The sequence below is a fragment of the Columba livia genome, chromosome 2 (genome assembly GCF_036013475.1).
Source record: "Columba livia isolate bColLiv1 breed racing homer chromosome 2, bColLiv1.pat.W.v2, whole genome shotgun sequence".
Taxonomy (NCBI): Eukaryota; Metazoa; Chordata; class Aves; order Columbiformes; family Columbidae; genus Columba; species Columba livia.
Genome location: NC_088603.1, coordinates 55,242,400 through 55,256,615, shown reverse-complemented (window position 1 = coordinate 55,256,615; position 14,216 = coordinate 55,242,400). Strand labels below are relative to the sequence as shown.

At 55.5% G+C, this 14,216-nt stretch overlaps 2 protein-coding genes across 6 annotated transcripts in view; one reads left to right on the top strand and one right to left on the bottom strand.

The window, feature by feature from the left end:
- The window catches only part of AMPH (amphiphysin), a 145,414-nt gene that overhangs the window by 75,330 nt on the left and 55,868 nt on the right, over positions 1-14,216 (bottom strand). The gene's annotated exons all lie outside the window — the stretch shown is intronic.
- Positions 4,910-6,533, top strand: LOC110360608 (uncharacterized). Its single transcript, XM_065052013.1, has 2 exons — positions 4,910-6,277; positions 6,377-6,533. The coding sequence occupies exon 1, from the start codon at positions 4,917-4,919 to the stop codon at positions 6,105-6,107; it is 1,191 nt and encodes a 396-aa protein (XP_064908085.1). The 5' UTR covers positions 4,910-4,916; the 3' UTR covers positions 6,108-6,277; positions 6,377-6,533.

Sequence of the window (14,216 nt, the reverse complement as noted above, 5' to 3'; positions counted from 1 at the left end):
CACTGGCCCTCCATGGCCCAACTCATGGAGGAGACGCGGCGCAGGCAGCTCCGGGTGCTGCTCACCCGCTTGCCCCTACCACCGGGCACCATGTCCTGCCGGGTGCTGTCAGGACCGGGAGCTGCAAGGGACATCAATACCAAGCGCCCCATGCCAGCCACAGCTCCCGAGGGCCATGACACCTCTCTGCACTACAACATCCCACCAAAGCGGAGAAGATGACCAGGTGGACCAACCAACATGGGAGACTCTGCCCACCACAACAACAGCGCTGGCCCCAGGCCTGCCAAGCACCAATTCTAACACCTTCACCCGGCGACCCTGCTGGCCCCAACCCTGGAGAAGAAGCAACAATCCTGCCCAGCACCTCGCGCTTACCTAGAGGAACCACCGTCATCTCCCAGCCGGGAACCAACAGCCCTGGGACTGTCACCTCTACCCCATCCTGCTGCTGACAGCCCCACCACCGACATCCCCACCACCTGCTGGAACGGGCGTCCCCACCCATGGATGAGGACGCACCCACGGGGGGACACACTGACTGAACACCGCGGGATCCAATTCCCAGCAGCCAAGCTGGCTGTGGCTGCGCCCATGGCGGCAAACCCACCACAGGGGCTGTGGCAGCAGCTGCCCGGGCCCCTCAGCTGCCGTACCTCCCACCGACTCCCCGCCATCCCTCGGGCACCGGGGCCTCACGGCTGCACCCACCGCACTGAGGAGTAGGAGGACTCGGTGCCCATCACACTGCTCCAGCAGCAGTGCCTGAAGAAAGTGGCCCAGCAGGAGCGGGACCAGAGGCAGAGTCCTGCACCCACCCTCTCCAGCCCCAGCCCCTCCCAGATCCCATTTTCTTGCTTCATTAAACCACTTGGGTGTTGGCTTTGCAGCACCTCTGCCTGTGGTCATTTCTGCGGTGGGAGGGGGTGAACACAGCACCTGCCCACACTGAGTGTGGCTGGCTGGGAACGGACGCGGAGAGAGCATGGGGACAGGACATTGTTCCAGGGAATGGTCACCCAAGGGAGAAACGACGGTGGTTGGCACCAGTGCTGGGATAACAGAGGCCCCAGCACCAGCATCACTACCCCCACTACAAGCGCCACCATCACCGCCCCAGCTCCTGTGTCACAGGCCCTCAGCTGCTGTCATCGAACATTCTCACCCATCCTATGCCAAATGAGGAGAGAGGTCAGAGCTCAAAGTAGAGAATTACATGGGTAAGCATGTGCAGGCTGTGCCCCAGTCCAAATGAGGCATCCCAAATGAGTCTTTACGGGGGAGTTCTGATGCCCTCCATCCGTCAGGTACAATATGACTTCACTAATCACCAACACTCACACTACCCATCAGTGAGTATAGTCCAAACTGGCAAAGCAACTCTCGTTTTGCAGCCTTTGTCCTTAAGGCTTTTGGCCACAACAACAGCCAAGAAAATTTAAAGGTACAGTTAGCCAACATTCCTTCCTTGATCAGCACCTCCTCCTCCATCAGTTCTTTCCATTTCTCTAGTTCCTGGGGAGGACACACCAAGATTTTCCTCAGTCAAAGAGAGAAGAAAGAGCAGTCACAAGTCTGCAGAAAACATGCCATCCATATGTATGGTGCCTACACAGTAACGTGTAGGCCTGCAGATACACAGAATACTGAATTAAGGAACTGTTTTCCTGAACAGGGAGAAAATAGGGATCAACTGAATACAACCACCACTTGTGGCTCCTGTTGATAGCTAGGAAGTGCAAAGAATGAAGAATTAACGCTGTTTCATCAGGGACGCGGGCACTGCGAAGAAGCTGGTATGGTCTCCCACAAGCCTGTGACAAGCTGTGGGACAAGATGCCAAGGCTAGATGGGCATTTGCTAGTGATGACCCTCAGCCGATTGCCCTGGGCTGTGTTGGACTCACTGGTACACACCTGGAATCTTATGGGGGTGAGCCGGGGGCTCCTGAGGTTACAGAGGCCAACAGGGAAACACCAGTGAAATACCGCAAAGGAATTAAGGGATTGCCGATGGCTCACTGTGCTGCTTGTCCAGCCGTCACACATTCTTGGCCCTTGGCAAGTCCAGACCGCTCTGGACAGAACACAGGAGTTGTTAGGGACACATATGGCTTGCATGATTTCAACAATGACAAGTCTGCTTGCTGGCGTGTTCAATAACGGGCCTTTGAACAAGGTAGCAGGCCAGGCTTTTTGTTTAGCTCAGAATCATAGAATCATTTTGTTTGGAAGATACCCTCAGGATCATAGAGTCCAACCATAACCCAACCCTGGAACTAATCTACATCCCTAAGAACTTCATCTCTGCATTTGTTCAACCCCTCCAGGGACGGTGACTCCACCACTGTCCCAGGCAGCCTGTTCCAATGCCCGACAACCCTTTCCAGGAAGAAATTGTTCCTAAGATCCAACCCCAACCTCCCCTGGTGTGACTTGAGGCCGTTTCCTCTTGTCTTTTCACTCACTACTTGCATTTTCCCTCCTTCGTGGTGCTGCCCAGTATGAGCTTGCCCACAACCCCAGCTCTCCAGTTAACAAACTTGGCTGAAGTGCATTCAAATGCAGCCGGGAGATAAGAATAAGAAAAAACAAGAGGCACTTGGAGGACAGAGACATGATGGCAAAACACTCAAAGAGAAAAGGTATTTCAATGCCAGTTTGTCGGTGTTGCCCACACGGAGAAACATACATCCCCCCACAACTGTTTCATTGTCATGGAAAGACCAAAGACTTCAAATGCTTTTGCCTGCCTCCTCAGGATAAATTTTGATGTGTTCCTAAGATAACCGTTATGGAAAACATCCTCTCTGACCTGTTGTTAAGGTCAGGGGCTGATCTTCAGCCTCACCTGAGCCCTATGGCAGGTACCGAGAGACACAGAGAGCTCACTCACTGTTGAAGTCCCCAACATCAGCTTTGCTGCTAAAGCTTCCCATCAGAAGTAGCTCTAACATTTATTTTCTACTTAATCCATTTCTCAGTAAACTGGCCTAGAAAAAGGAAAGGTCTGCTTCTATGAAAATAGTGGCTATATGGGAACATTTATTGACATGTTAACATCACTCTAACAGTATAGACCATTAAAATAATTTTCTCTATGTAAATAAACCCTATGGTGACATCATTACACCTGTGACAGTGTTATGCATATGACAGATTGATGTGGAATTTGCAGAGAGTTTTCTTAAAAAGAGAAAAATCTTCACAGCAAATATACTCATTAAAAGCAATTGATAGAGGCAAGGAAAGAAAGCAAAACTAGAAAATACCCCAGGGAGACACTGACATGAATCCTGCTACTGCTAAAAGGAAGAACAGGGGTTAGAGAGTAAAGTGCTTTATGTGAGTCAAACAAACATAGAGGTAATACATGGAGTAAGGACTAAAAGAAGACGCTCATAAACTTACAGAGCTTACAGATCTTTTTTTCTTTTTATTCCACAGTCACTGGCTTTCTTGCTCATATCTTCTGGTGTCAGGGTCACAAATCATTAAAAAAAAAAAACAGGTAAGATAGTAAGGAGAAAGACACCTGAGGAATCCAGCTTTCTCTGTACTCAAAACAAGCTCCTCCCAGCTGCATCAGCCACGGCCCCAGACTGATTCGAGTGTTTTAGTTCTACGGAAAGGACAAAAGAGGAGAAAACCAAACCTAAACAAAAAATCTGTTTCATGATGGTGTGAAGGAACAGGAGGAAGCAAGGCTCTCATTCAAGTCACATCTACACAGCTGTGGAAAACCTTCCAGAAAATTCGGTAAGGTGGAGCTGTGATCTCCACTCTCTCCCGCTTCTCCTCAGGGGCCAATATCCCTACAGCCCCGCTGGACATCCCCAGCTCCAGAGCAGCGGTGACACCACAGAACAGGTGACATCACCCAGGCTCCCAATGCCTCTCTGATGTCACTGTGTGTTGCCATGACGACCCCACGCCGTCCCCATGGCCATCTGGCATCTGACAGTCAACCTGTCTAGCCAGATTTCCCAGTGCTCTCCAGTCCGTCACTGTGAGAAGCAGCAGACCAAGCCAACCTCATCCAACCTCGTCCCCATCGATCCTCATCTGTCCTCATCCGTCCTCCTGGTCCATCCTCCTCCTCCTTGTCCGTCCTTGTTCTCCGTCCTCCTGGTCCATCCTCCTCCTCCTCATCCGTTCTCCTCATCATTGTCTGTCCTCCTCCTCCTCGTCATCCATCCTTGTCCACCCTCATCCAGTTTGACTGCCGTGGCTGAGACAGGTGACTGATCAGGACCTGAAACCTGGGGTGGTTTCAGAGCTTCCCTGCCACAGTGTAGCGCCAATGATGGGCTCCATTGGGTGTGATGGGAGATTCATCACCGGGCTGGAAGCACTTTGGACACCAGGACAAATTCTGTCAGGCTGCTCTTTATGAGAAGCCAGAACACCAGAGGTGCCAATTCTTGCCCTGTCCCCACCACTTGCAGGAAAAGCAGCATGTGGGGTGCACAGGGCAAATGACCATGTGGGTCTGAGGCAAACACGGGCCAATTAGCCACTAGGTACTCCTCCTGATGAAAAAAAAAATCAGGACAGAAAAGCCATAGGTGATGAAAAAGCAACACCTTTCCTTCTTAGCCCTTTTCACTTCAACTAATTGGGTGAGGAAATCCACCCACGCAAAAAAAAAAAAAAAAAAAAGCAGCTCACAGGTGGGATGGGAAATTGTGGGGACAGGAGACCTTCAGGATGGGAAACTGGGAAACCATCATGAGGCTGAGAATTCATTACTGGGAAACCATCGTCAGGAGGGGAAACCACCATTTAGCGCTGGCCAGGCCAGGCCAGGCCATCACCAGTAGGATGGGAAATCACTGAGATGGGAAGTTGTAGTATGAAAACTAAACCCCTCACATTGCTGTGCTTCCCCCAACAGAGAGGATCCTTCTCCAGCCAATGGCATCGCAGGCACCAGCCATGAGCTTCGCCAGCCCCACCATGGCACCGCTGGTCCCTGCCTCTGTCTCAGGGCTGATGGTATCCTCTCAGCCTGCCCAGTTCCACCCTGTCACACCCCAGATGGGACAGGGCGGTCTCTGGCAGCAGGTGCCGGGGGCCCTGGGGCAGCTGCTGCAGCTCCCGCAGGGGGTGCAGATGTCCCAGGGGGTTCAGCCAGCCCATCTCCCCCAACCTGTGCAGCCAGTTGAGTTCCCCCAAGGGGTGCAGCTGGTCCAGGGGATGCGGCACGTTCAGCTCCCCCAAGGCCTGCTGTTCCAAGAGGGAGTGCAGCTGGTGCACCTGCCCCAGGGGGTGCAGCTTTTCCATGAGGTGCAGCCAGTCCAGCTCCCCCAAGGGGTGCAGCAGGTCCCGCTGGCCCAAGGGGTCCAGGTGCTCCCTGTCCCTGCTGCTTTTGCCCCATCTAACACCTGGGGACAGCAGCTGATGATGGGGACACTGGTGCCACACCAGCCCGTGGCACTAGGGCCGGGGACCGTGGTCCAGGGGCAGCCCCTGTACCCCACGGGCTCCTGCCACCTGCCCGTCCCTGCCTGCCCCAGCCACCCACCACGCCGTGGCCATGTGGCTCAGCGGGTGCAGGGTCCCCCTGTGCCCCACACCCAGCCTGGCAGTGCCCAGAAGCCAGCACAGGCCTCCGGCAAGGACAGGGTGGCCAGGGAGCTTGGCGTTCCCACTGCCAGCCCCCACCAGCCTGCCCTGGCTGCACCTGCCAGCACAACCATGGGGAAGCCTACAGGTGAGTGCTGGGGGCAGCAGAGCCCGCGGGCGGGTGGCCAAGCTGAGGACAGCTGCATCACCTGCCTTGGGGTGGCTCCGTTTGCTTTGTCAGCAGCAGTGGCCACCCAGGCAGCCCTGGAGAGTCCGGGGGATCAGCCCCAGCAGGAACCAGCCACCTGCGCAGAGGCCAGTCTGGAGCCGGCACAGGACATTGTGGCCGTTGCCATGTCCGCTGCGTTTGACACCACGGATTGCGGGAACAGTGTGCCCGATGTCTCCGACAGCCCCGGCTTGGCGGCCTTCCTCAGTGAGCTCCCCGACCTCTCTGAGTACGTGGCAGAGGCGGCTGCGCAAAGCAGTGAGAGCAATGGGGTTGAGGGACAGCGAGGACACCATCCCCGATGTCCCTGACACCACAAACCCACCACCTGCCTCAACAAGCTCCCCAATCTCTCTGAGTACAGGGCAGAGGACACCAGCCACAGAGAGCAAGTGGCGGTGGCGGGGCTGGAAGATGGCGATGTCACTGGCCAGATCCCCAAGTCTCCCACCTTCCTCAGCCAGCTCCTGGACCTCTCCGAGTATGTGGCCAAGGGTGGCTGCCCAAAGGACTGAGTGGTGGCCGTGGGGGTGGGAGACAGCAAGGACACCGTCCCTGACAGCCTTTATTTCCCCAACAGCCTCAGGGAGCTCGATGGGTTCTGGGAGTACGCGGCTGAGAGCACCCAGGACCAGGTGGCACCTGCACCGCTTGGGGACAGCGAGGACAGTGGCCTTACCACCGATGGCCCAGGCATGACCACTGAGGTGCTCAATGAGCTCCCTGACTTGGCCAAGTATGTTGCAGAGGGCAGCTGGCCCATGGAGCCAATGGAGTCGGGGGGAGGGACTGAGGGATGGTGAGGACACCATCCCCGATGTCCTCCACATACCACATTTGACCACCTCCCTCAACAAGCTCCCCTACCTCTTGGTGTACAGGGCAGAGGGCGGCTGCACAGAGGAGCAGGTGGCAGTGGAGATGCTCCTCAAAAGCTACACCACCTTCCCCAATGGCCATGACAGCCTGGCCAGCAGCATCCCTGCCACTGAAGTCCCTCACTTCTGGGAGTACGGGCCGGAGGCCGACTGCCCTGAAGACCACCTGGCAGCTGCCACGCTGGGGGACACCGACCCCTTCTCGGGGGTGGCAGCAGCTTCCCCCTCACTAGCTCCTCAGGAGATGCAGGGCACTGGGGCAACAGACATGGCCCCCTGGCTGCAGATGAGCCCCATGGAGACACCTGAGCAGAGCTCTCCAGAGAATTCCAAGGAGCCTTCAGAGGACTGTCACCTGGCCAGTCCCTGGAGGGACCCCCTGACGGACCCTCTGGAGAGGCCTCTGCTCAGCCCTCTGGCCAGCCCACCGCCTGCCCACCAGCCTCACTGGCCCTCCATGGCCCAACTCATGGAGGAGACGCGGCGCAGGCAGCTCCGGGTGCTGCTCACCCGCTTGCCCCTACCACCGGGCACCATGTCCTGCCGGGTGCTGTCAGGACCGGGAGCTGCAAGGGACATCAATACCAAGCGCCCCATGCCAGCCACAGCTCCCGAGGGCCATGACACCTCTCTGCACTACAACATCCCACCAAAGCGGAGAAGATGACCAGGTGGACCAACCAACATGGGAGACTCTGCCCACCACAACAACAGCGCTGGCCCCAGGCCTGCCAAGCACCAATTCTAACACCTTCACCCGGCGACCCTGCTGGCCCCAACCCTGGAGAAGAAGCAACAATCCTGCCCAGCACCTCGCGCTTACCTAGAGGAACCACCGTCATCTCCCAGCCGGGAACCAACAGCCCTGGGACTGTCACCTCTACCCCATCCTGCTGCTGACAGCCCCACCACCGACATCCCCACCACCTGCTGGAACGGGCGTCCCCACCCATGGATGAGGACGCACCCACGGGGGGACACACTGACTGAACACCGCGGGATCCAATTCCCAGCAGCCAAGCTGGCTGTGGCTGCGCCCATGGCGGCAAACCCACCACAGGGGCTGTGGCAGCAGCTGCCCGGGCCCCTCAGCTGCCGTACCTCCCACCGACTCCCCGCCATCCCTCGGGCACCGGGGCCTCACGGCTGCACCCACCGCACTGAGGAGTAGGAGGACTCGGTGCCCATCACACTGCTCCAGCAGCAGTGCCTGAAGAAAGTGGCCCAGCAGGAGCGGGACCAGAGGCAGAGTCCTGCACCCACCCTCTCCAGCCCCAGCCCCTCCCAGATCCCATTTTCTTGCTTCATTAAACCACTTGGGTGTTGGCTTTGCAGCACCTCTGCCTGTGGTCATTTCTGCGGTGGGAGGGGGTGAACACAGCACCTGCCCACACTGAGTGTGGCTGGCTGGGAACGGACGCGGAGAGAGCATGGGGACAGGACATTGTTCCAGGGAATGGTCACCCAAGGGAGAAACGACGGTGGTTGGCACCAGTGCTGGGATAACAGAGGCCCCAGCACCAGCATCACTACCCCCACTACAAGCGCCACCATCACCGCCCCAGCTCCTGTGTCACAGGCCCTCAGCTGCTGTCATCGAACATTCTCACCCATCCTATGCCAAATGAGGAGAGAGGTCAGAGCTCAAAGTAGAGAATTACATGGGTAAGCATGTGCAGGCTGTGCCCCAGTCCAAATGAGGCATCCCAAATGAGTCTTTACGGGGGAGTTCTGATGCCCTCCATCCGTCAGGTACAATATGACTTCACTAATCACCAACACTCACACTACCCATCAGTGAGTATAGTCCAAACTGGCAAAGCAACTCTCGTTTTGCAGCCTTTGTCCTTAAGGCTTTTGGCCACAACAACAGCCAAGAAAATTTAAAGGTACAGTTAGCCAACATTCCTTCCTTGATCAGCACCTCCTCCTCCATCAGTTCTTTCCATTTCTCTAGTTCCTGGGGAGGACACACCAAGATTTTCCTCAGTCAAAGAGAGAAGAAAGAGCAGTCACAAGTCTGCAGAAAACATGCCATCCATATGTATGGTGCCTACACAGTAACGTGTAGGCCTGCAGATACACAGAATACTGAATTAAGGAACTGTTTTCCTGAACAGGGAGAAAATAGGGATCAACTGAATACAACCACCACTTGTGGCTCCTGTTGATAGCTAGGAAGTGCAAAGAATGAAGAATTAACGCTGTTTCATCAGGGACGCGGGCACTGCGAAGAAGCTGGTATGGTCTCCCACAAGCCTGTGACAAGCTGTGGGACAAGATGCCAAGGCTAGATGGGCATTTGCTAGTGATGACCCTCAGCCGATTGCCCTGGGCTGTGTTGGACTCACTGGTACACACCTGGAATCTTATGGGGGTGAGCCGGGGGCTCCTGAGGTTACAGAGGCCAACAGGGAAACACCAGTGAAATACCGCAAAGGAATTAAGGGATTGCCGATGGCTCACTGTGCTGCTTGTCCAGCCGTCACACATTCTTGGCCCTTGGCAAGTCCAGACCGCTCTGGACAGAACACAGGAGTTGTTAGGGACACATATGGCTTGCATGATTTCAACAATGACAAGTCTGCTTGCTGGCGTGTTCAATAACGGGCCTTTGAACAAGGTAGCAGGCCAGGCTTTTTGTTTAGCTCAGAATCATAGAATCATTTTGTTTGGAAGATACCCTCAGGATCATAGAGTCCAACCATAACCCAACCCTGGAACTAATCTACATCCCTAAGAACTTCATCTCTGCATTTGTTCAACCCCTCCAGGGACGGTGACTCCACCACTGTCCCAGGCAGCCTGTTCCAATGCCCGACAACCCTTTCCAGGAAGAAATTGTTCCTAAGATCCAACCCCAACCTCCCCTGGTGTGACTTGAGGCCGTTTCCTCTTGTCTTTTCACTCACTACTTGCATTTTCCCTCCTTCGTGGTGCTGCCCAGTATGAGCTTGCCCACAACCCCAGCTCTCCAGTTAACAAACTTGGCTGAAGTGCATTCAAATGCAGCCGGGAGATAAGAATAAGAAAAAACAAGAGGCACTTGGAGGACAGAGACATGATGGCAAAACACTCAAAGAGAAAAGGTATTTCAATGCCAGTTTGTCGGTGTTGCCCACACGGAGAAACATACATCCCCCCACAACTGTTTCATTGTCATGGAAAGACCAAAGACTTCAAATGCTTTTGCCTGCCTCCTCAGGATAAATTTTGATGTGTTCCTAAGATAACCGTTATGGAAAACATCCTCTCTGACCTGTTGTTAAGGTCAGGGGCTGATCTTCAGCCTCACCTGAGCCCTATGGCAGGTACCGAGAGACACAGAGAGCTCACTCACTGTTGAAGTCCCCAACATCAGCTTTGCTGCTAAAGCTTCCCATCAGAAGTAGCTCTAACATTTATTTTCTACTTAATCCATTTCTCAGTAAACTGGCCTAGAAAAAGGAAAGGTCTGCTTCTATGAAAATAGTGGCTATATGGGAACATTTATTGACATGTTAACATCACTCTAACAGTATAGACCATTAAAATAATTTTCTCTATGTAAATAAACCCTATGGTGACATCATTACACCTGTGACAGTGTTATGCATATGACAGATTGATGTGGAATTTGCAGAGAGTTTTCTTAAAAAGAGAAAAATCTTCACAGCAAATATACTCATTAAAAGCAATTGATAGAGGCAAGGAAAGAAAGCAAAACTAGAAAATACCCCAGGGAGACACTGACATGAATCCTGCTACTGCTAAAAGGAAGAACAGGGGTTAGAGAGTAAAGTGCTTTATGTGAGTCAAACAAACATAGAGGTAATACATGGAGTAAGGACTAAAAGAAGACGCTCATAAACTTACAGAGCTTACAGATCTTTTTTTCTTTTTATTCCACAGTCACTGGCTTTCTTGCTCATATCTTCTGGTGTCAGGGTCACAAATCATTAAAAAAAAAAAACAGGTAAGATAGTAAGGAGAAAGACACCTGAGGAATCCAGCTTTCTCTGTACTCAAAACAAGCTCCTCCCAGCTGCATCAGCCACGGCCCCAGACTGATTCGAGTGTTTTAGTTCTACGGAAAGGACAAAAGAGGAGAAAACCAAACCTAAACAAAAAATCTGTTTCATGATGGTGTGAAGGAACAGGAGGAAGCAAGGCTCTCATTCAAGTCACATCTACACAGCTGTGGAAAACCTTCCAGAAAATTCGGTAAGGTGGAGCTGTGATCTCCACTCTCTCCCGCTTCTCCTCAGGGGCCAATATCCCTACAGCCCCGCTGGACATCCCCAGCTCCAGAGCAGCGGTGACACCACAGAACAGGTGACATCACCCAGGCTCCCAATGCCTCTCTGATGTCACTGTGTGTTGCCATGACGACCCCACGCCGTCCCCATGGCCATCTGGCATCTGACAGTCAACCTGTCTAGCCAGATTTCCCAGTGCTCTCCAGTCCGTCACTGTGAGAAGCAGCAGACCAAGCCAACCTCATCCAACCTCGTCCCCATCGATCCTCATCTGTCCTCATCCGTCCTCCTGGTCCATCCTCCTCCTCCTTGTCCGTCCTTGTTCTCCGTCCTCCTGGTCCATCCTCCTCCTCCTCATCCGTTCTCCTCATCATTGTCTGTCCTCCTCCTCCTCGTCATCCATCCTTGTCCACCCTCATCCAGTTTGACTGCCGTGGCTGAGACAGGTGACTGATCAGGACCTGAAACCTGGGGTGGTTTCAGAGCTTCCCTGCCACAGTGTAGCGCCAATGATGGGCTCCATTGGGTGTGATGGGAGATTCATCACCGGGCTGGAAGCACTTTGGACACCAGGACAAATTCTGTCAGGCTGCTCTTTATGAGAAGCCAGAACACCAGAGGTGCCAATTCTTGCCCTGTCCCCACCACTTGCAGGAAAAGCAGCATGTGGGGTGCACAGGGCAAATGACCATGTGGGTCTGAGGCAAACACGGGCCAATTAGCCACTAGGTACTCCTCCTGATGAAAAAAAAAATCAGGACAGAAAAGCCATAGGTGATGAAAAAGCAACACCTTTCCTTCTTAGCCCTTTTCACTTCAACTAATTGGGTGAGGAAATCCACCCACGCAAAAAAAAAAAAAAAAAAAAGCAGCTCACAGGTGGGATGGGAAATTGTGGGGACAGGAGACCTTCAGGATGGGAAACTGGGAAACCATCATGAGGCTGAGAATTCATTACTGGGAAACCATCGTCAGGAGGGGAAACCACCATTTAGCGCTGGCCAGGCCAGGCCAGGCCATCACCAGTAGGATGGGAAATCACTGAGATGGGAAGTTGTAGTATGAAAACTAAACCCCTCACATTGCTGTGCTTCCCCCAACAGAGAGGATCCTTCTCCAGCCAATGGCATCGCAGGCACCAGCCATGAGCTTCGCCAGCCCCACCATGGCACCACTGGTCCCTGCCTCTGTCTCAGGGCTGATGGTACCCTCTCAGCCTGCCCAGTTCCACCCTGTCACACCCCAGATGGGACAGGGCGGTCTCTGGCAGCAGGTGCCGGGGGCCCTGGGGCAGCTGCTGCAGCTCCCGCAAGGGGTGCAGATGTCCCAGGGGGTTCAGCCAGCCCATCTCCCCCAACCTGTGCAGCCAGTTGAGTTCCCCCAAGGGGTGCAGCTGGTCCAGGGGATGCAGCACGTTCAGCTCCCCCAAGGCCTGCTGTTCCAAGAGGGAGTGCAGCTGGTGCACCTGCCCCAGGGGGTGCAGCTTTTCCATGAGGTGCAGCCAGTCCAGCTCCCCCAAGGGGTGCAGCAGGTCCCGCTGGCCCAAGGGGTCCAGCTGCTCCCTGTCCCTGCTGCTTTTGCCCCATCTAACACCTGGGGACAGCAGCTGATGATGGGGACACTGGTGCCACACCAGCCCGTGGCACTAGGGCCGGGGACCGTGGTCCAGGGGCAGCCCCTGTACCCCATGGGCTCCTGCCACCTGCCCGTCCCTGCCTGCCCCAGCCACCCACCACGCCGTGGCCATGTGGCTCAGTGGGTGCAGGGTCCCCCTGTGCCACACACCCAGCCTGGCAGTGCCCAGAAGCCAGCACAGGCCTCCGGCAAGGACAGGGTGGCCAGGGAGCTTGGCGTTCCCACTGCCAGCCCCCACCAGCCTGCCCTGGCTGCACCTGCCAGCACAACCATGGGGAAGCCTACAGGTGAGTGCTGGGGGCAGCAGAGCCCGCGGGCGGGTGGCCAAGCTGAGGACAGCTGCATCACCTGCCTTGGGGTGGCTCCGTTTGCTTTGTCAGCAGCAGTGGCCACCCAGGCAGCCCTGGAGAGTCCGGGGGATCAGCCCCAGCAGGAACCAGCCACCTGCGCGGAGGCCAGTCTGGAGCCGGCACTGGACATTGTGGCCGTTGCCATGTCTGCTGCGTTTGACACCACGGATTGCGGCAACAGTGTGCCCGATGTCTCCGACAGCCCCGGCTTGGCGGCCTTCCTCAGTGAGCTCCCCGACCTCTCTGAGTACGTGGCAGAGGCGGCTGCGCAAAGCAGTGAGAGCAATGGGGTTGAGGGACAGCGACGACACCATCCCCGATGTCCCTGACACCACAAACCCACCACCTGCCTCAACAAGCTCCCCAATCTCTCTGAGTACAGGGCAGAGGACACCAGCCACAGAGAGCAAGTGGCGGTGGCGGGGCTGGAAGATGGCGATGTCACTGGCCAGATCCCCAAGTCTCCCACCTTCCTCAGCCAGCTCCTGGACCTCTCCGAGTATGTGGCCAAGGGTGGCTGCCCAAAGGACTGAGTGGTGGCCGTGGGGGTGGGAGACAGCAAGGACACCGTCCCTGACAGCCTTTATTTCCCCAACAGCCTCAGGGAGCTCGATGGGTTCTGGGAGTACGCGGCTGAGAGCACCCAGGACCAGGTGGCACCTGCACCGCTTGGGGACAGCGAGGACAGTGGCCTTACCACCGATGGCCCAGGCATGACCACTGAGGTGCTCAATGAGCTCCCTGACTTGGCCAAGTATGTTGCAGAGGGCAGCTGGCCCATGGAGCCAATGGAGTCGGGGGGAGGGACTGAGGGATGGTGAGGACACCATCCCCGATGTCCTCCACATACCACATTTGACCACCTCCCTCAACAAGCTCCCCTACCTCTTGGTGTACAGGGCAGAGGGCGGCTGCACAGAGGAGCAGGTGGCAGTGGAGATGCTCCTCAAAAGCTACACCACCTTCCCCGATGGCCATGACAGCCTGGCCAGCAGCATCCCTGCCACTGAAGTCCCTCACTTCTGGGAGTACGGGCCGGAGGCCGACTGCCCTGAAGACCACCTGGCAGCTGGGGACACCGACCCCTTCTGGGGGGTGGCAGCAGCTTCCCCCTCACTAGCTCCTCAGGAGATGCAGGGCACTGGGGCAACAGACATGGCCCCCTGGCTGCAGATGAGCCCCATGGAGACACCTGAGCAGAGCTCTCCAGAGAATTCCAAGGAGCCTTCAGAGGACTGTCACCTGGCCAGTCCCTGGAGGGACTCCCTGACGGACCCTCTGGAGAGGCCTCTGCTCAGCCCTCTGGCCAGCCCACCGCC

Bases quoted from the DNA above. Each gene is read 5' to 3' on its own strand.
- LOC110360608 (XM_065052013.1), top strand. From the start codon at position 4,917: ATGGCATCGCAGGCACCAGCCATGAGCTTCGCCAGCCCCACCATGGCA.